Below are 23,347 nucleotides of genomic sequence, written 5' to 3'. Positions count from 1 at the left end.
GACAGCCTGCCAGGGAACAGTAGGTTAACTGCCTTGTTCAGAGGCAGAACGACAGTCTGCTCGGGGATTCAATCCATTAACCTTTCGGTTACTGGCCCAACGCTCTAACCACTAGGCTACCTTCAGCCACATACATGAAATGAGTTGCAAAAAGAATAGGAAATATAGTCAAGCCGTTGACGAGGTTATAAATAATAATTGCGTCCTTCAAACTTTGCTTTCTTCAAAGAATCCTCCATTTGCAGCAAGTACATCCTTGCAGATCTTTGGCATTCTAGTTGTCAATTTGTTGAGGTAATCTGAAGAGATTTCACCCCATGCTTCCTGAAGCACCTTCCACAAGTTGGATTGGCTTGATTGGCACTTCTTACGTACCATACGGTCAAGCTGCTCCCACATAGCTCAATAGAGTTGATATCCGGTGACTGTGCTGGACACTCCCTTATAGACAGAATACCAGTTGACCGCTTGCCTAAATAGTTCTTGCATAGTTTGGAGCTGTGCTTTGGGCCATTTTTATTGGCCAGTCTGAGATATGTCTTTTTCTTTGCAACTTTGCCTAGGCGGCCAGCATCCAGGAGTCGCCACCTCACTGTTGACGTTGACACTGGTGTTTTCCGGGTACTATTTAATGAAGCTGCAAGTTGAGGACTTGTGAGGCATCTGTTTCTCAAACTAGACACTCTAATGTACTTGTGCTCTTGCTCAGTTGTGCACCAGGGCCTTCCACTCCTCTTTCTATTCTGGTTAGAGCCCGTTTGCGCTGTTCTGTGAAGGGAGTAGTACACAGCGTTGTATGAGATCTTCAGTTTCTTGGCAATTTCTCGCATGGAATAGCCTTCATTACTCAGAACAAGAATAGACTGATGAGTTTCAGAAGAAAGTTCTTTGTTTCTGGCCATTTTGAGCCTGTAATCAAACCCACAAATGCTGATGCTACAGATACTCAACTAGTCTAAAGAAGGCCAGGTTTATTGCTTCTTTAATCAGGACAACAGTTTTCAGCTGTGCTAACATAATTGCAAAAGGGTTTTCTAATGATCAATTAGCCTTTTAAAATGATCAACTTGGATTAACTAACACAATGTGCAATTGGAACACAGGAGTGATGGTTGCTGATAATGGGCCTCTGTACTCCTATGTAGATATTCCATAAAAATAAAGAATCTGCCGTTTCCAGCTACAATAGTAATTTACAACATTAACAATGTCTACACTGTATTTCTGATCAATTTGATGTTATTTTAACAGACAAAAAAATAGCTTTTCTTTCAAAAACAAGGACATTTCTAAATTACCCCAAACTTTTGAATGGTAGTGTACAGTATCAGTCAAAAGTTTGGACACACCTTCAAGGGATGTTCTTCATTTTTACTATTTTCTACATTGTAGAATAATAGTGAAGACATCAAAACTGTGAAATAACACACATGGAATCATGTAGTAACCAAAAAAGTGACAACCAAATCAAAATATATTATTTATTTGAGATTCTTCAAATAGCTACCCTTTGCTTTACACACTCTTGGCATTCTCTCAACCAGCTTCATGAGGTTGTCACCTGGAACACATTTCAAATAACAGGTGTGCATTCGTAAAAGTAAATTTGTGGAATTTATTTCCTTCTTAATGCGTTTGAGCCAATCAGTTGTGTTGTGACAAGGTAGGGGTGATATACAGAAGACAGCCCTTTTTGATAAAATACCAAGTCCATTTTATGGCAAGAACAGCTCAAATAAGCAAAGAGAAACGACAGTCCATCATTACTTTAAGGCATGGTTTAAGGTCAGTCAATGCGGAAAATGTCAAGAACTTTGAAAGTTTCTTCAAGTGCAGTCGCAACAAAACAGGCTCTCATGAGGACCGCCACAGGAAAGGAAGACCCAGAGTTACCTCTGCTGCAGAGAATAGGTTCATTAGAGTTGACGGCACCACAGAAATTGCAGCCCAAATAAATGCTTCACAGAGTTCAAGTAAGAGACACATCTCAACATCAACTGGTCAGAGGAGACTGTGTGAATCAGGCCATCATGGTCAAATGAAGGCCTGATTCAAGAAACCACTACTAAAGGACACCAATAATAAGAAGAGACTTGCTTGGGCCAAGAAACATGAGCAATGGGCAGTAGACCGGTGGAAATCTGTCCTTTGGTCTGATGAGGTCTTTTTGAGATGCAGAGTAGGGGAATCGATGATCTCTGCATGTGTGGTTCCCACCGTGAAGCATGAAGGAAGAGGTGTGATGGTGTTGGGGTGCTTTGCTGGTGACACTGTGTGTGATTTATTTAGAATTCAAGGCACACTTAATCAGCATGGCTACCACAGCATTCTTCAGCAATACGCCATCCCATCTGGTTTGCGATTGTGGGACAGTCATGTGTCCCACTGTGTCCCACAGGACAATGACCTAACACACCTTCAGGCTGTGTAATGGCTATTTTACCAAGATGGAGAGTGATGGAAAGCTGCATCAGATTACCAAGCCTCCATAATCACCTGACCTCAACCCAATGATATGATTGGAGTTTGACCACAGAGTGAAGGAAAAGAGGCCAAGATGTGCTCAGCATATGTGGGAACTCCTTCAAGACTGTTGGAAAAGCATTCCAGGTGAAGTCTGGTTGAGAGAATGCCAAGAGAACACCAAGAGTTTGAAAACCTGTCATCAAGGTAAAGGGTGGCAACTTTGAAGAATATATTTTGATTTGTTTAACACTTTTCTGGTATGACATGAATCCATATGTGTTACTTCATAGTTTCAATGTCTTCACTATTATTATAAAATGTAGAAAATAGTAAAAAAATAAACTTTTGACTGGTACTGCATACATACATACGCAGTTGAAATTTGCAAACACTTAGGTTGGAGTCATTAAAACTCGTTTTACAACCACTCCACAAATTTCTTGTTAACAAACTATAGTTTTGTCAAGTCGGTTAGGACATCTACTTTGTGCATGACAAGTAATTTTTACAACAATTGTTTACAGACATATATTTCACTTATAATTCACTGTATCACAATTCCAGTGGGTCTGAAGTTTACATACACTAAGTTGACTGTGCCTTTAAACAGCATGGAAAATTCCAGAAAATGATGTCATGGCTTTAGAAGCTTCTGATAGGCTAATTTACATAATTTGAGTCAATTGGAGGAGGTGTACCTGTGGTTGTATTTCAAGGCCTACTTTCAAACTCACTGCCTCTTTGCTTGACATTGTTGGAAAACCAAAAGAAATCAGCCTAAACCTCAGAAAAAAAATTGGAGACCTTGATCTGCATACTTAAGTCCTACCAACCTTCTCCTCCAAAATAGGTTCACAACTGGAGTAGTTGCTCTTCAGAGCCCACGTTCCATTATCGATGCATTCTCTGTATGCGCTCCCTGCGAAAAGAGGAGCGAGAGGATTGTAAACTTATGGTCGCATTACTTATGGGATACAATGTAAGTAAAAGTACATTCAACGGAGTTAACAGAAAGACTGTGGGTGTGTGGTTAAAATCGATGGGGACGACTTCCCCAATTATCACAACCTCTGTTGTAATTGCATTGTTTGCTCTATAAGCCATTAGAAATGCTTTTTATAGGGCATCGTAATAGCCAATATAAGACCGATAAGCCATAGCCTACATCGTTTCACAGACACAGTTCCAAAAGACAAGTGTCACACAGCACCAGAATAAATTCAACCATAGACGTTTGTCAAATGATCCAATTTAAAACTGGACATACTTTTGTGTATTGATAGTGTATGTGGACAACCTTCACATGAGTGGATTTGGCTATTTCAGCCACAACCCATTGCTGACAGGTGTATAAAATCCAGCACACTGCCATGCAATCTCCATAGACAAAAATTGCCAATAGAATGGCCTTACTGAAGAGCTCAGTGACATTCAACATGGCACCGTCATAGGATGCCACCTTTTCAACAAGTCCGTTCATAATATTTCTGCTCTGCTAGAGCTGCCCCGGTCTACTGTAAGTGCTGTTATTGTGAAGTGGAAACATCTATGAGCAACAACCACTCAGCTGAGAAGTGGTAGGCCATACAAGGATCCTGAAGCGCGTAGCATGCAAAAAGGAGGAATAATCGTCTGAGGCTGTTTTTCATGGTTCGGGCTTGGTCCCTTAGTTCCAGTCAAGGGAAATCTTAATGCTACAGCATACAACATTCTAGACGATTCTGTACTTCCAACTTTGTGGAAAAAGTTTGGGGAAGACCCTTTCCTGTTTCAGCATGACAGTGCCCCCATGCACAATGTGAGGTCTGTACAGAAATGCTTTGTCGAGATTGGTGTGGAAGAACTTGACAGAACCCTGATCTCAACCCCATCGAACACCTGTGGGATGAATTGGAATGCTGACTGCGAGCCAGGCTTAATCGCCCAACATCAGTGCCCGACCTCACTAATGCTCTTGTGGCTAAATGGAAGTCCCCGCAGCAATGTTCCAACATCTAGTGGAAAGCCTGAGTGGAGGCTGTTATAGCAGCAGAGGGGGGACCAAATCCATATTAATGCCCATGATTTTGGAATTAGATGTTAGACAAGCAGGTGTCCACATACTTTTGGTAATGTAGTGTATGTCCTGTTTAAGTACACAAATAAAAATGTAACAAACACTTAAAATTACCAACACAGCATGGTCCAATGTAAGTTAAAGTTAGTTGGCAAAGTCCATATCACCATCGGTATCCTCAAGATGTAATAACTTCCTAAAATACTTTTCCGGAGCTTAAGATTAAAGATTAAAATTGCCAAATGTGAAATTTGTAGGCTAACTACAGGTAGAAGCCCCCGGAAGAGTGCGCAACGCTCATTAAATTATTTTTAATCGTAGCTAAAGTTTGTATTGCTACTGATTCAGTGACATGGTCAGCCTTTACTGCTTGGACTGCAAGTTTTTGGCCCGGTTTCCTGTTAAGTAGCAGTTAGCTGCTAGACATCAAGGGAATGGAGCAGGCTAACACTACCTACTGCTAGCCCACTGGTGTTTTTATCCACAGCTGGGCACAAATGCTTCAGGTGTGAGATGATTTTCACACAATCACAAGTTAGAGATAAGGTGGAACTGGAAATTGGAAGGGGAATTGTCTGCCCTAAATGCACCACCATCTAGTATGTTAGGGAAGAGCTCCTCCGGCTGTTAGCTCGGCTGAGAGAAAAAAGAAGACCTGCTTTGAAAGTACACCGACCTTGCTGTATCCCATGCAAATCAAATCTCTGTTTTAAATGCCTCCTATAGAAAATCTGTCTAAGTCGGCGGCGTTGATCTGTCCCAATCCAAACAGACAACTCTGCGGCCAATGGGAGACTGGACACCTGCAAGGCGTAGGACATCGGGGAGGCAGTCTGGCCACCCATCTATCCGAGAAGATCCGATCCGGCTATCAAACAGCTTTGCCCCGCTTGAGACGGACCTACCAACCCCAGGAATCAGCACAGATCCTGGATGTATACCAACACCTGGTGGCCACCACAGTTTAACAGGTAATTTCCCTATCAGAATCCATCACTCTGGGCAGCTCGATGGTGAGAGATTTTGGCCTGCCTATGGTCTGTGGACCGACCGAGGTCCACTGTCACCCAGAAGCAGTGTCAATGATGTCAACTCTCTCCTGCCCACGGTTCTGGCTAACTACCCCAAGGGACTCGGGACGTTTCAGCCTTACTATTTGCCCAAAATGAGTGCCTGAAGAAACTTTGCAATGATTTTAGTGACAACTTTGATTTGCTGTGGGAGCAACCAGCACTTTTTAAAAGAGACGGATTCACCCTAACCACCGGGGTTCCAGAATTATTTCCAGCAATATTGCAAACTGTTTTAGAGACTGATAGACAGGATATGGTAGTGTTCAAGTTCTACCTGTAAAAATAAGCAACGGGGGACTTGGAAACCATATCAACTCCTATACAAATGACACTATGGTTATCGTGAGTAACCTAATTTACAGTGGGGCAAAATAGTATTTAGGCAGCCACCAATTGTGCAAGTTCTCCCACTTAAAAAGATGAGAGGCCTGTAATTTTCATCATAGGTACACTTCAACTATGACAGACAAAATGAGGAAAAAAAATCCAGAAAATCACATTGTAGGATTTTTTAAATGCATTTATTTGCAAATTATGGTGGAAAATAAGTATTTGGTCAATAACAAAAGTTTATCTCAATACTTTGTTATATACCCTTTGTTGGCAATGACAGAGGTCAAATGTTTTCTGTAAGTCTTCACAAGGTTTTCACACACTGTTACTAGTATTTTGGCCCATTCCTCCATGAAATCCCCTCTAGAGCAGTGATGTTTTGGGGCTGTTGCTGGGCTACATGGACTTTCAACTCCCTCCAAAGATTTTCTATGGGGTTGAGATCTGGAGACTGGCTAGGCCACTCCAGGACCTTGAAATGCTTCTTACGAAGCCACTCCTTCGTTACCCGGGCGGTGTGTTTGGGATCATTGTCATGCTGAAAGACCCAGCCACGTTCAATGCCCTTGCTGATGGAACGAGGTTTTCACTCAAAATCTCACGATACATGGCCCCATTCATTCTTTCCTTTACACGGATCAGTCGTCCTGGTCCCTTTGCAGAAAAACAGCCCCAAAGCATGATGTTTCCAACCCCATGCTTCACAGTAGGTATGGTGTTCTTTGGATGCAACTCAGCATTCTTTGTCCTCCAAACACGACGAGTTGAGTTTTTACCAAAACGTTCTATTTTGGATTCATCTGACCATATGACATTCTCCCAATCCTCTTCTGGATCATCCAAATGCTCTCTAGCAAACTTCAGACAGGCCTGGACATGTACTGGCTTAAGCAGGGGGACATGTCTGGCACTGCAGGATTTGAGTCCCTGGTGGCGTAGTGTGTTACTGATGGTAGGCTTTGTTACTTTGGTCCCAGCTCTCTGCAGGACATTCACTATGTGACTCTTTGAGGTTGTGGACAGGTGTCTTTTATACTGATAACAAGTTCAAACCGGTGCCATTAATACAGGTAACGAGTGGAGGACAGAGGAGCCTCTTAAACAAGAAGGTACAGGTCTGTGAGAGCCAGAATTATTGCTTGTTTTTTTTCACCATAATTTGCAAATAAAATCATAAAATCCTACAATGTGATTTTCAGGATTTTTTTTCTCATTTTGTCTGTCATAGTTGAAGTGTACCTATGATGAAAATTACAGGCATCTCTCATCTTTTTAAGTGGGAGAACTTGCACAATTGGTGGCTGACCTAAATATATTTTTGTATGTTCTTTTAACTCCACCTTCTACTGAGCTCATACAAACATTCATCTCTGTCCATTCTGATAGATTGAAGACTGTCAGAAAATGTGGTTATGTTAATCATTTTGTTATTTCATTGGTTACATCTAGGCAGAGTGGCCTACACCCATTGAATATAGCACTTTTAAATGATAGAGCAATCCCTCGTAAAACCTTTCTCGTGAATGTAAAACCTTTCTTGAAATGATTGCATGTTTCTCACTGAAACATGGCTGCCTTCCGACTATAGTACCGCTCTTTATTGAAGCCTCACCCTGGACTACACAGTTTCATACTCTATCAGAAAATGGGAAAAGGGTGGGGGGACAGCCTGTATTTTTCCTAATGCTCTCAACTATAAGGACATTATTTAATTTGGCAACTTTGGGTCTTTTAAGCATCATGGTATACTGTTTAAATGTCAGCCACCAGTGCTGGCCATAGCCATGTATAGGCCTCCAAAGCACTGCCCCACTTTTTATACGTTGCTTTATTTGATCACCACTGTGTAATTCTTACTACCTTGTTGCCCATGGCAGAGGGTAATACTGAACACATTATTAAGAAACACTATCTTACCTCTGTTGCTACATATTTTATTGAGTGTATGAACAATGCCCCATCACTTAGTCTGCATTCCTCTTGTAATGATTTAGTTGATAACTTTAATAACAAATGGAGGGCAAACATTGATGCTATAGCTCCAGTAAAGTTTTTTTTAAAGGCCAAATCCAAACAGGGAGCCCCTTGGATGAGTGAGGAAACTAATAAATTAAACGGAAATTGCAGAAAGGCAGAGAGGAAGTGGAGAAAGTCAAAGTTGCAGGTCCATTTGGGATATTCTGAGAGAGCATCTTGCCATATATGCTCATTTTTCTCACTTGATCACTAATAATCAGAAGAATTAGAGAGTGCTCTTCTCGACCATTTATGGCCCCACATCTGAATGTGATGAGTTTGCGGCATATTTCAGAGATAAGGTAACAAACATTATGCTGGGTATCAGTCAAGCAAGACCTGATAAGAAGTTTGACATGTGCCCTACTCTTTTTGGTTGACTCCGATGTGCTCAGGAAAGTGATATCAAGAAAGCCTTTGGTTACCTGCAAAACATACAGAATGCTGCAGCATGTGTACTGACCAAGACCAGACGGACAGCGCACATTGCACTGGTTTTAAGGTCTCTGCTCTGGCTGCCTGTGAGTTTTAGAATTTTGTTTAAGATTATTCTATTGGTTTTTAAATCAATCCACATTGTGCACTCCAATACATGTCAGACATGCTTTTAATTTATGCCAGAGAACCTGAGGGGGGCCAACACAGTGGACGTTTTCAAAATAAATCTTAAAAACACACCTTCTTTTTCCTTAGGGTGCTTTTTTTTAAGCTTTTTATCCTCTTGTTGCATAGTAAATATTACATTTTTTGTTTTCATTGTTTTTATTTATTTTTTCTTGTGAAGCACACTGTTGCATTCCATGTCTGAAATGTGCTGTGTAAATTAGGCTTGATTTGATTTGATGTTAACCTGTGGTAACCCCAAGATGTTCATTAAAACAACGCACACTAACTATTGATTCAGGACCACGGAGAGTTACCGGAGAGCGTAGCCTCCCACCTCTGCTATTTGTCAGCACCACCAGCTGGACAGTGCCTCTCTGCGAAGGTAGGTTTGAATGCTTTTCAGAATGGAAAATGACCTTTCAGCTGATGCACTTGTAACATGGATGGTGAGCACCTGTTTCAGGCGTTTGCATACCTCAGGTATTGTGGTGGTCAAGTAATATTTCACTAATAATTGCAGCTGCTCACCGGGTGGTTTGTGGAAGGAGGTATCAGCATAGATTACCTGCAGCTAATTTTTCAACCTCCGGTGGTCAAGGAAAGGGTTCGTTTGGATCAGCTGTGTGAAATCTCTGTCAGGAAACCCCTCTTGCTGTGAGTACTCGGGAATTTACCCATAATCAAGAACACAAAATAAGTCGAGGCTCGTCATATCAGCAAACCTCTAGGTCATGTGTAGTATGATTCCATCAAGTATTTCCTAGTACAGTCATCAGTATCTGTTCAGGAGGCCTGGGTCATTGTCCGTGTTGTCCCTGCCATACCATTTGTCATACTGTACATCCCTTGAAACTTCACATCACTTCTGATGGCTTTTGATGGATTCAGTGTACTATCAACCCGTACACATGAATGCCTTACATCAAGAGATTTGGTCTGAAACAGTGGTTCTGTGAGTCCAATTTTTTTTAAATACATGTTTCAGAGCACTGCTCTGGGCAATTTTAATCTTTATCCCAGAAGGGCTCGGTTACTGTATGATCCGATCAAAAACAATGTTCAATGATCTCTGGCCTTCGTTCACAGCATGCACTGCTCTAATCCTGGTTCCCAAATGGTATTGTCAACCTCAGTAATCATGGATGTCTTTTTGCATGACCGGGTAAAAATGTTATGAAAACTGTCAATAGATATAAAAAAAAAAAACATTTAGTCTTGAATACTGGTTGTCCCCAGCGCTTAAACCAGGTTTAGTTTGTGAGCATAACAATGAATGAATAGGGCATATTGTCAGTGGGTTTTCACGAGCAACTGAACCCCACCTTGCTGCCCACTATACATTTGTATTTTTTATTGAACTAAGCAAGTCGGTTAAGAAAAAATTATTATTTGCAATGACGGCCTACCCCGGCCAAACCCTATCCCGGCCAAACCCTATCCCGGACAAAACTGGGCCAATTGTCCGCTGCCTTATGGGACTCACAATCACGGCCGGTTGTGATACAGCCTGGAATCGAACCAAATCGTATTAGTCACATGCACCAAATACAACAGGTGTAGACCTTAGTGAAATGCTTACTTATGAGCCCCTAACCAACAGTGCACTTTCAAAAAAATATGGATAAGAATAAGAGAAAAGTAACAAGTAATTTAAAGAGCAGCAGTAAAATACCAATAGCGAGACTATATACTGTATAGGGGGGTACCGGTACAGAATCAATGTGCGTTGGCACCGGTTAGTTGAGGTACTATGTACATGTAGGTAGAATTATTAAAGTGACTATGCATAGATGACAACAGAGTAGCAGTGGTGTAAAGGGGAGGGGGGAGCAATGCAAGTAGTCTGGGCAGCCATTTGACTACACGTTCAGGAGTATTATGGCTTGGGGATAGAAGCGGTTTAGAAGCCTCTTGGACCTAGACTTGGCGCGCTGTTACCGCTTGCCGGTGCGGTAGCAGAGAGCACAGTCTAGGACTAGGGTGGCTGGAGTCTGACAATTTTATTGCAGGAAGCTTGGCCCCAGTGATGTACTGGGCCGTTCGCACTACCCTCTGTAATGCCTTGAGGTCGGAGGCCAAGCAGTTGTCATACCAGGTAGTGATGTAACCAGTCAGGATGCTCTTGATGGTGCAGCTGTTGAACCTTTTGAGTATCTGAGGACCCATGCCATATCTTTTCAATCTACTGAGGGGGAGTAGGTTTTGTCGTGCCCTCTTCACAAATGTCTTGGTGTGCTTGGACCATTTTAGTTTGTTGGTGATGTGGAACCCAAGGAACATGAAGCTCTAAACCTGCTCCACTGCCACCCCGTCGATGAGAATGGGGGCGTGCTCAGTCCTTTTTCCCCCTTGTAGTCCACAATCATCTCCTTTGTCTTGATCACGTTCAGGGAGAGGTTGGTCTCTGACCTACTCACTATAGGCCGTCTCGTCGTTGTCGGTGATCAGGACTACCACTGTTGTGTCAATGTCAAATTTAATGATGGTGTTGGAGTCGTGTCTGGCCATGCAGTCATAAGTGCACAGGGACTACAGGAGGGGACTGAGCACCCCTGGGGGGGCCCTGTGTTGAGGATCACCATGGAGGATGTGTTGTTATCTACCCTTACCACCTGGGGGTGGCCCGTCAGGAAGTCCAGGATCCAGTTGCAGAGGGAGGTGTTTAGTCCCAGGGTCCTTAGCTTATTGATGAGCTTTGAGGGCACTACGGTGTTGAACTCTGAGCTGTAGGCAATGAATAGTATTCTCACATAGGTGTTCCTTTTGTCCAGGTGGGAAAGTGCTGTGTGGAGTGTAATAGAGATTGCATCATCTGTGGATCTGTTGGGGTGGCATACAAATTGGAGTGGGTCTAGGGTTTCTGGAATGATTGTGTTGATGTGAGCCATGACCAGCCATTCAAAGCACTTCATGGCTACAGATGTGAGTGCAACTGGTCGGTAGTCATTTAAGCAGGTTACCTTAGTGTTCCTGGGCACAGGGACTATGGTGGTCTGCTTAAAACATTACAGGGTATTACAGACTCGGACAGGGAGAGGTTGAAAATGTCAGTGAAGACACTTGCCAGATGGTCAGCGCATGCTCACAGTACACGTCCTGGTAATCCGTGAATGTTGACCTGTTTGAAAAGGTCTTCACATCGGCTGCAGAGAGCGACAGTCTTCTGGAACAGCTGGTGCTCTCATGCATGTTTCAGTGTTATTTGCCTCGAAGCGAGCATAGAAGTAGTTTAGCCCACCTGCTCACACCCCCATCTCCAGCACCCTCATCACTGTCCATCAAATTGCTCAAACTACCATTTTGTTTCTCACAATCACCCATGCACTTTCAACATTTAGATAAAGCGTTTGCCCTTTCCATTGCGTTAACGATAAAGGATTGGTTGATTTCCAGTTAAGTATGCGTTTTTTAAATCGCCCCGTAGCACTCACATCTGTAGCCATGGCCATGAAATGCGTTGAAAGGCTAGTCATGGCTCACATTAACAGCATCATCCCAGACACCCTGGACCCACTCCAATTTGCATACCACCTCAACAGATCACGCAATCTCTATTGCGCTCCACACTGCCCTCTCTCACCTGGATAAGAGAAACACCTATGTGAGTATGTTGTTCATTGACTACAGTTCAGCTTTCAACACCATATTGCCCTCATCACTAAACTCAGGACCCTGGGACTGAACACCTCCCTCTGCAACTAGAACCAAGACTTCCTGATGGGTCGCCCCTAGGTGGTGAAAGTAGACAACAAATCCGCCATGTTGACCCTCAACACAGGGACCCCTCAGGGGTGTGTGTTTTAGTCCCCTCCTGTACTGCCTGTTCACCCACAACTGTGTGGCCGTGCACAACTTCAACACCATCATTAAGTTTGTTGACGACAGTGGTACAGTTCACTCTTACAAAAAAGGGTTATTTGCGGAGGAATAGGGTTCCAACAAGAACCGTTTTGATCAGAATAAACATTTTTGGAAGAAAGGGTTCTTTGATGATTCATTACAAGGCAAAAAAGGCATCTACATAGAACCATAGATAATATTTCCCAGCATGCTCCATTGCAGGGAGATTTTCAGAATATTTTTTTCCTGTGATATCTGTATTTTTGCATGTACATTGATTAGTTGATTAAAAACTAATCCAATCTGTTTAATTGGATTTACTGCCCCGTTACTGAGATGGTTGTTCCAGTTTAGATGACCGAGGTAGTCTCAGTATACTCTGGCTGGATTCCAACAGGAATTACACATCACTTTGCAAGCCAGAATAATGTGACTTGCAGGCCTGATGTGGCCTATAAACTAGGAGACTCCTAACACCACTGTGTTAGAGTATATGGTAACTAGGCCCTCAAAGAAAGGCCTTATGATATATGTAATGAATTGTCATTAATAATTACATTTTAAAGGTTAGTAAGGTTAAAAAGGTGGGTTCTACCCGTTCATATAGGGTTCTAGGAAGAACTCTCCAAAGAATAAAGGGTTCTCAGTAGAACCCTTCATAGACGATTCTAGGAAGAACCTTAAGATAACATATGGAATTGTTTTCAGATGGTCATACTATGGATCATTTAGCTGTTTGATTTTGAATTTTAGGACCCCTTTAGGTATATAAAAAAATATTGATTTGGTTATTTACTAAAGTCCACAGAAACACAATCAATAAAACATTCATAAATGGCAAAAAAAGGACAGTTAAAATAAATAATCTGAAACAAGGTTTTGAAGTTGATGTCCTATATCTAGGAGATATAAAAAAAACTCTGGGAAAATATATAATGTATATACAGTGGGGAGAACAAGTATTTGATACACTGACGATTTTGCAGGTTTTCCTACTTACAAAGCATGTATGGGTCTGTCATTTTTATCATAGGTACACTTCAACTGTGAGAGGGAATCTAAAACAAAAATCCAGAAAATCTCATTGTATGATTTTAAGTAATGAATTTGCATTTTATTGCATGACATAAGTATTTGATACATCAGAAAAGCAAAACTTTATATTTGGTACAGAAACCTTTGTTTGCAATTACAGAGATCATACGTTTCCTGTAGTTCTTGACCAGGTTTGCACACACTGCAGCAGGGATTTTGGCCCACTCCTCCATACAGACCTTCTCCAGATCCTTCAGGTTTCGGGGCTGTCGCTGGGCAATACGGACTTTCAGCTCCCTCCAAAGATTTTCTATTGGGTTCAGGTCTGGAGACTGGCTAGGCCACTCCAGGACCTTGAGATGCTTCTTACGTTGTCCTGGCTGTGTGTTTTGGGTCGTTGTCATGCTGGAAGGCCCAGCCACAACCCATCTTCAATTCTCTTACTGAGGGAAGGAGGTTGTTGGCCAAGATCTCGCGATACATGGCCCCAACCCTCCTCCCCTCAATACGGTGCAGTCGTCCTGTCCCCTTTGCAGAAAAGCATCCCCAAGGAATGATGTTTCCACCTCTATGCTTCACGGTTGGGAAGCTCTATTTTTGTCTCATCAGACCACATGACCTTCTCCCATTCCTCCTCTGGATCATCCAGATAGTCATTGGCAAACTTTAGACGGGCCTGGACATGCGCTGGCTTGAGAAGGGGGACCTTGCGTGCGCTGCAGGATTTTAATCCATGGCGGCGTAGTGTGTTACTAATGGCTGTCTTTGAGACTGTGGTCCCAGCTCTCTTCAGGTCATTGACCAGGTCCTGCCGTGTAGTTCTGGGCTGATCCCTCACCTTCCTCATCATTGATGCCCCACGAGGTGAGATCTTGCATGGAGCCCCAGACCGAGGATGATTGACCGTCATCTTGAACTTCTCCCATTTTCAATTAATTGCGCCAACAGTTGTTGCCTTCTCACCAAGCTGCTTGCCTACTGTCCTGTAGCCTATCCCAGCCTTGTGCAGGTCTACAATTGTATCCCTGATGTCCTTACACAGCTCTCTGGTCTTGGCCATTGTGGAGAGGTTGGAGTCTGTTTGAGTGTGTGGACAGGTTTCTTTTTAAACAGGTAACGAATTCAAACAGGTGCAGTTAATACAGGTAATGAGTGGAGAACAGGAGGGCTTCTTAAAGAAAAACTAACAGGTCTGTGAGAGCTGTAATTCTTACTGGTTGGTAGGTGATCAAATACTTATCTCATGCAATAAAATGCAAATGAATTACTTAAAAATCATACAATGTAATTTTCTGGATTTTTGGTTTAGATTCCATCTCTCTCAGTTGAAGTGTACCTATGATAAAAAATGACAGACCGCTACATGCTTTGTAAGTAGGAAACACTGCCAATTTTGCAGGTTATCAAATACTTGTTCTCCCCACTGTAGATATAATATTTTTATACATCTAACCCATTTTCTTTGGTAGACACAAAACTACCTTCATACTTTTATTTGTTTTTTAAACCGGTACTGGTTACCTTCAGACGAGTCCCGTGACACTTGAGGGGTGTTGTAGAGAAAAACGGAGAACACCGTCATGTCTGTGAATCTCCCCTTTCCAACATTAGTTTCTGGCCCAAATGGTTTGGACGCTATCAAACAGAAGTTGGCACACCGACGGTACCGACTTCAGATGAGTCTTTTGACACTTGTGGGGGACGGAGAGCAAAACGGAGAACACCCCCGTGTTTCTGAGTTTGTAGGTCAAACCTTTCGGACACTACAGTCGTTTACGTGACAAGATTTTCGGGATGTCTCATGGTCTGCAAAAACACTGCTCTAGCTCTGCCACCTTTCACAGCGGATGCGGAAGTGCGACACTGGCGGATGAAGTGGATTGAGATGCATCCAATGCAACAAAAAAAACTAGATATCTCTAACTTACACTGATGGATATTTATGGGGATTTTTTTTGTTGTGGCCCTCAGATCCTCAAGTTCCACAGCTGCATCATTGAGAGCTTCTTGACTGCTTGGCATCCGACCTCAAGGCGCTACAAAGGGTAGTGCGTATGTCCCAGTAAATCACTGGGGCTGAGTTTCCTGCCATCCAGGACCTCTATACCAGGCAGTGTCAGAGGAAGGCCCTAAACTACTTTGACTTGCTGTTTATTATCTATCCTGTTGCCTAGTCACTTTACCCCTACCTATATGTACATATCTACCTCGATTACCTTATACCCATCTATATAGCCATCATGACTCATTGATTCCTCACACTTTCATCCTTGTATTATTTTAGCAGACACTCTCATCTAGAGAAATTTACAGTAGTGAGTGCATACATTTTCAAATGGGTCCCCATGGGAATCAAACTCTCAACCCTGGCATTGCAAGCACCATGCTCTACCAACTGACCTACACGGAACTACTACATTGTTGGGAAGGGCCCGTAAGTAAGCATTTCACTGTTAGTCGACACCGGTTGTGTACGAAGCATGTGAGAAATACAATTTGATTTGATTCTTTGAATTTAGTCTTGCCATCTGTGTTGAGTTCAATATTACATAATCATTAATGTGCTGTATTTAAATTAAGTAGATAATAGTAACACAACTATCATTCATGTGTAGTAGCAGTTATTAAGTTTATAATAGTGATACAACAATAATACTTCATTTAGTAGGTAAATAATAGATAATAAGTGACATAATGCCATGTAAGTTGATAATAGTTACATAACAGTCTTTCACTTAGTGCTCTCCTGTGAGCTGAGAAAAGATTGTTACCTCATCCCTCAGTTCAAAGTTTACAACTTGAAAAACAATTCTGGCACTCTTGACACTTTAGGAATAACAATGTTCATTCATGAAAGGGGATTTGCAAAGCCTCTTAATCTTCCAGTTAATACATTAGCATATCTTTAAAACCTCTTACTGTAGCTAATTGACTTTGAACTGTTTTCCTTCTGCATTTCCACATTTTCTACATTTCAATGTACTTTTTTATATCCTTGATACTTCATGAATTTGATTTATTTTTATAATCCTCTTAAAGCTGCAATATGTAACCTTTTTGGTAACTGGACCAAATTCACATAGAAATGTGTGGTGTAGATATGTCATGCTCATTGAAAGCAAGTCTTAAAAAGCGGTAGATATGTTCTATGTGCACTATTTCTATGCTTCCCGTTAAGTTTTGTTTTTAGTCTTACTTTTGGTTTTGTACACCAGCTGAAAATACTATATTTTCACAGCGGTTTAGATGGTACAATTATTCTCTACACTATACTTGTTTGTTTTGTCACATAAAAATAAATTAGGGCAAACTATTAGAATATTAGCAACCATGAAATGGCTTAGCGATTTCTGCATAGTGCATCTTTAATGATTTGCATGTCCATTTAATGAAAAAAATATCTGTACATTTCAAATGAACCAGGTATCAGTCTTGCTTAATGGATCATAGTTGCTCTTGTATACAGTACTGGCACATTATTTTCTTTTCAACAGTTTGTTGCTGTATGATTGTCTCTCTTTTGTATAACAAGTTATACAAAATCATGATGTATACAACTAGCATATTCATGTGGTAATGAATGAAAAATGCAAAAATGGGGAATATTCACTGACCTTTTTATAAAAATATTGGCAAGATTATAGATTAGAGGAGCAGGGTTAGATGAGTAAGTGGACAAGAGTGACAGTGGGGATGAATGGGGACAATCAGAAGTACCGTGCAATCTGGTGTATTACCTTTCCAGCGCTTCGTGTTACAGCTAACATGTATGCAAAACCAGGTATCACACTATTAGTTAGCCCAGGATAAATCAAATTGGTCTGAGTTCAATGGCATTTCCTAATCAACAGTAAGATCTCTACTCAAATTCCAAAAATGTATTTAGCAGTGAATGTATATTTAACAATAAAGAATCAACAAGAAACATGGTTTGATTGAATGCAGAGGACACCTTCAGTTAAATCATTTGGAACAAACAGACAACATGAGTCCCATGAGAAAGGGCAAAACAATTAATGACATGACCAAACCAAACACATTGAGCCTGTTCATGTGACCCTTTTCAACAAAACTAACTGGACATGTTCATTGATCCACTGACAGACATTATAAAGCAGCTTCTGATGCTGCTACTCACATCTAAGGCCAAGTAATACATAGTACTGTAGGGGACGGCAAATGCCTTGTTTCACAGATGACAGCTTGACTCAATACATTTTGAGTATAATTTCAGGATATTAACTCTCCCTAAAGATTCATCCCCCTCTGTACTTAGAAACTCGAGAGTTGACAAAGTACATCCAAATTAATTGGGTGTCACTCTGGGAATAGTCTAATAATTTCCCAGCAATGCAGGCAGCCTTGTACGGTAGCTCAAGACAATGAGAATTTTCCCAGATAGTATGATATTAACACAGAGAAATAGTAACTGTCTTTGTAAAGTATGCTCTTTCAGTGAACAAACGAGGGATTGGGAGTAGGTTCAGATGCTTGTGCCTGTGAGCTATTCCACTGAGTCAGCAGTAATTTGAAGCATTGGTGCAGGGAAAGAGTACAGATCTCTGACTAACCATCTGTACTTTATGCATGATGAAGCTAAGTTAATCCGATATGTTTCTCTTTCCAAACCATGGTACTAGGTGGTTTCAGTGCTTCATTTCAGCTTGGTAAGGAGGAACTAAGATGTCTGTGTATACACTACATGATTAAAAGTATGTGGACACCTGCTTATCGAACAACTACTTCCAAAATCATGGGCATTAATATAGAGTCTCCCCTTTGCTGCTCTAACAGCTTCCACTCATCTGGGAAGGCTTTCCACTAGATGTTGGAGCATTGATGCGGGGACTTGCTTCCATTCAGCCACAAGCTTTTGTGAGGTCGGGCAATGATGAGCGATTAGGCCTGGCTCGCAGTAGTTGTTCCAATTCATCTCAAAGGCGTTCGATGGGGTTGAGGTCAGGGCTCTGTACAGGCCAGTCAAGTTCTTCCACACCGATCTCGACAAAGCATTTCTGTATGGACCTCACTTTGTGATGCTGTAACAGGAAAGGGCCTTCCCCAAACTGTTGCCACAACGTTGGAAGCACAGAATCATCTAGAATGTCATTGTACGCTGTAGCGTTAAGATTTCCCTACACTAGAACTAACAGGCCTAATCCAAGCCATAAAAAACAGCCCCAGACCATTATTCCTACTCCACCAAAATTAAGTTGGCACTATAGATTTGGGCAGGTAGTGTTCTCCTGGCATCTGCCAAAACCCATATTTGTCCGTCAGACTGCCAGATTGTGAAGTGTGAATAATCATTCCAGAGAACGCGTTTCCACTGCTCCGGAGTGCAATGGCGGCAAGCTTTATATCACTCCAGCCTACGCTTGGCATTGGACATGGTGATCTTACGCTTGTGTGCGGCTACTCGTCCCCTGAAACCCATTTCATTAAGCTCCCGACTAACAGTTCTTATGCTGACGTGGCTTCCAGAGGCAGTTTGGAAACGAGGAAAATGTTGCAAACGAGGAAAGACGATTTTTACACGCTTCAGTACTCGGCGGTCCCGTTCTGTGAGCTTGTGTGGCCTACTTCGCAACTTACAGTTGACAGGGCAGAAATTTGACAAACTGACTTGGTGCTATGTTAAAAGTCACTGAGCTCTACAGTAAGGCCATTCCACTGCCAATGTTTGACTATGGAGATTCCATGGTTGTGTGCTCGAATTTATACACTTGTCAGCATCGGGTGTGGCTGAAATAGCGGAATCCACTAATTTGAAGGTGTCCACATACTTTTCTATATATAGTGTGTTGCTTATAGTGTTGGAGGAGGTTACACAATGTTTGAAGAGACTCCAGCAGGTTGTAGAATTCCATACCCCCTTTTAACTGCTAGTGATCAAAACAAATGAAAACATAATAATCTCTAATAAAAAGGTATTTTGCAAGTACCTCCAGTATGATCAGTGTGCAGATTCAACGTCAAACAGTTCTCAATTCCTGCCCCACAGCCGATGACTGATGGCTATCAAATAATTTTGTGTTTGATACACAGGACAGGGCAGATGTTTTTTGTTTACAATAGTACAAATAGTGTACTCAATACAACATGAAAGTATATTTTATTGTTTAATCCCAAAATGTTTTACCATTTTGGGATTAAACTATAAAATATGTGCACTGTTAATACAATAGCAAGAGACTGTTTTTTTTCCCACATTTGTATCAGTCCTTCGCATGACAGTAGGCAGTACTTTGGCCATTGTCTAACGCAATAGTATCGTTGACATTGACTCATGAGTTCTAAAAAAGGAACAGTCTAAGGACACACTTGGCAGAGCAGTGTTTATCTTCTCAGCATTATATTTTATTGGTTTAATTTCAGGAGGCATCTGCTGAAATGCAGGAGTCACTGATTTCAGCTGATTGAAGAAACTCTAAAAATACATACACAAATAGAACATCAACGTTTATTTGTCACGTGCTTATTTACAGGCTCTAACTAACAATGCAAAAAAGGTATTAGGTGAACAATCGGTAAGTAAAGAAATAAAAGCGACGCTATAACAGTAGCGATGCTATATACAGTAGCGATGCTATATACAGTAGCGAGGCTATATACAGTAGCGAGGCTATATACAGTAGCGAGGCTATAACAGTAGCGAGGCTATAAACAGTAGGGATGCTATAACAGTAGCGATGCTATAACAGTAGCGAGGCTATAAACAGTAGCGAGGCTATACACAGTAGCGAGGCTATACACAGTAGCGAGGCTATACACAGTAGCGAGGCTATACACAGTAGCGAGGCTATACACAGTAGCGAGGCTATACACAGTAGCGAGGCTATACACAGTAGCGAGGCTATACACAGTAGCGAGGCTATACACAGTAGCGAGGCTATACACAGTAGCGAGGCTATAAACCGTAGCGAGGCTATAAACCGTAGCGAGGCTATACACAGTAGCGAGGCTATACACAGTAGCGAGGCTATACACAGTAGCGAGGCTATACACAGTAGCGAGGCTATACACAGTAGCGAGGCTATACACAGTAGCGAGGCTATACACAGTAGCGAGGCTATATACAGTAGCGAGGCTACATATAGGCACCGGTTAGTCAGGCTGATTGAGGTAGTATGTACATGTAGATATGGTTATAGTGACTGCATATATGATAAACAGAGAGTAGCAGTGGCGTGAAAGAGGGTTTGGTGGGTGGCGGGACACAATGCAGATAGCCCAGTTAGCCAATCAAATTATATTTATTTATAAAGCCCTTCTTACATCAGCTGATCTCAAAGTGATTTACAGAAACCCAGCCTAAATCCCCAAAACAGCAAGCAATGCAGGTGTAGAAGCACGGTGGCTAGGAAAAACTCCCTTGAAAGGCCAGAACCTAGGAAGAAACTTAGAGTGGAACCAGGCTATGAGGGGTGGCCAGTCCTCTTCTGGCTGTGCCGGGTGGAGATAACAGAACATTGCCAAGATGTTCAAATGTTCATAGATGACCAGCAGGGTCAAATAATAATAATCACAATGGTTGTCGAGGGTGCAACAGGTCAGCTCCTCAGGAGTAAATGTCAGTTGGATTTTCATAGCAGATCATTGAGAGTATCTCTACTGCTCCTGCTGTCCCTGGAGAGTTGAAAACAACAGGTCTGGGACAGGTAGCACGTCCGGTGAACAGGTCCCCAATGTGCGGGGGCACTGGTTGGTCGGGCCAATTGAGGTAGTATGTCCATGAATGTATAGTTAAAGTGAGGCTTATAGCAAGACAAGAGTATATATATGAGGCCACAACGTAATATGGTAGGCCCTTTTCATCTTCGGTCACTGAGCAACACACAAAAAGCATTTGTCTCTTTGGAAAAGTGCCCAGAGTGAGTGCATTTGGTGATCAAATGAAATTGACTTCTTCATCCTCTGACCCAGAAGCTTCACCATGACGAGTGAGATTCTTAAAGGGGTAGCTGTAAAATTCTGGAGAAATATAGCACTGTATATACAGTATATAGATATTTATACAATTCAATACACTCATAAATGAGCAAATGTATGCAGTATTTCACTCTTATTGTAATTATTATAGGTAATATTCCATAGAAATCTGTAAAGCTACTTTAAAGGCTAGTAATTTCTGCATTATATCTAATCTAAAAGTTTCTCCAAAACGACAGACGCTGCTGTGTACAACAGCTTGGTGGAGAGCATCCTCACATTCAATATGACAGTCTGGTATGGTAATCTGAGCATGAGGAGCAAAAGCAAACTGTCCGGAATAGTAAACACAGCCAGCAAAATAATTGGTCAACCACAGGCACCTTTGAGCATTCTGTTCTGCAAGGCAACCAAGAAGAAGACACTGGCTGTCGTTGGCCACCCCCTCCCACCCTCTACACACTCAGTTTGAGAGGCTTCCCTCTGGCCGGCGCTTTAGAATGCCCATGGCCAAGAATGTGTTCAAACATTCAATCGTTCCTTGTGCTGTTGGACTACTAAATGCAAAGTAAATTGTATCGGTATATGTACAGTGGCAAGAAAAAAGGATGTGAACCCTTTGGAATTATCTCCATTAGTGCATAAATTGGTCATAAAATTAGATCTGATCTTCATCTCAGTCACAAAAACAGACAAACACAGACTGCTTTTAAACTAATAAACACACCAATTATTGTATTTTTCTTGTCTATATTGAATACATAATTAAACATTCAGTGTAGGTTGGGAAAAGTATGTGAACTCCTAGGCTAATGACTTCTACAAAGGCTAATTGGAGTCAGGAGTCGGCTCACCTGGAGTACAATCATTGAGAAAAGATTCGAGAAGTTGGTTAGAGCTGGCGTGCCATATAAAAAAAATCACAAAATTTGAGTTTGCTATTTACAAGAAGCATTGCCTGATGTGAACCATGCCTCAAACAAAAGAGATCTCAGAAGACCTACGATTAAGAATTGTTGACTTGTATAATGCTGGAAAGGGTTACAAAAGTAACTTGAAAAGCCTCGATGTTCATCAGTCCACGATAAGACAAATTGTCTATAAATTGGGAAAGTTCAGCACTGTTGCTACTCTCCCTAGGAGTGGCCGTCCTGCAAAGACGACTGCAATAGCACAGCGCAGAATGCTCAATGAGGTTAAGAAAAATCTTAGAGCGTCAAAGACTTCCCTGGAACATGCTAACATCTCTGTTGATGAGTCTACGATACGTAAAACACCGAACAAGAATGGTTTTCATGGGAGGACACCACGGAAGAAGTCACTGCTGTCCAAAAAAATACATTGATGCAAGTCTGAAGTCCGCAAAATAGCATCTGGATGTTCCACAGCGCTACTGGCAAAATATACTGTGGACAGATGAAACTAAAGTTGAGTTGTTTGGAAGGACCACACACCACTGTGTGGGGGGGAAAAGGCACAGGACACCAATATCAAAACCTCATCCCAGCTGTAAAGTATGGTGAAGGAAGCATCATGGTTTGGAGCTGCTTTGCTGCCTCAGGGCCTGGACAGTTTGCTTTCATCATCAAGATTATCAAGACATTTTGCAGGAGAATGTAAGTCTATCTGTCCGCCAATTGAAGCTCAACAGAAGTTGGGTGATGCAACAGGACAACGACCCAGAACACGGAAGTAAATCAACAACAGAATGGCTTCAATAGAAGAAAATACGCCTTCTGGAGTGGCCCAGTTAGAGGCCTGACCTCAACCTGACCTTGGGATGCTGTGGCATGACCTCAAGAGAGCGGTTCACACCAGACATCCCAAGAATGTTGCTGAACTGAAACAATTGTGCAAGTCTGATCCGCAACTACAGAAAACGTTTGGTTGAGGTTATTGCTGACAAAGTAGGGTCAACCAGTTATTATAACCAAAGGTACACATACTTTTCCCACCCTGCACTGTGAATATTTCAATATGTTCAATAAAG

The 23,347-nt window shown here is 41.9% G+C and overlaps 1 protein-coding gene across 1 annotated transcript in view; it reads right to left on the bottom strand.

Annotated features, from left to right (window-relative positions):
- Positions 1–23,347, bottom strand: part of LOC109871452 (corticotropin-releasing factor receptor 2) — an 89,441-nt gene that overhangs the window by 29,336 nt on the left and 36,758 nt on the right. The window contains exon 3 of the mRNA XM_020462353.2: positions 3,300–3,385. Coding sequence (XP_020317942.1) covers positions 3,300–3,385 — 86 coding nt within the window. The remainder of the gene's footprint in view (positions 1–3,299; positions 3,386–23,347) is intronic.

This window comes from Oncorhynchus kisutch, linkage group LG27 (assembly GCF_002021735.2).
Source record: "Oncorhynchus kisutch isolate 150728-3 linkage group LG27, Okis_V2, whole genome shotgun sequence".
Lineage (NCBI taxonomy): Eukaryota > Metazoa > Chordata > Actinopteri > Salmoniformes > Salmonidae > Oncorhynchus > Oncorhynchus kisutch.
This window is presented reverse-complemented; position numbering and strand designations above follow the sequence as displayed.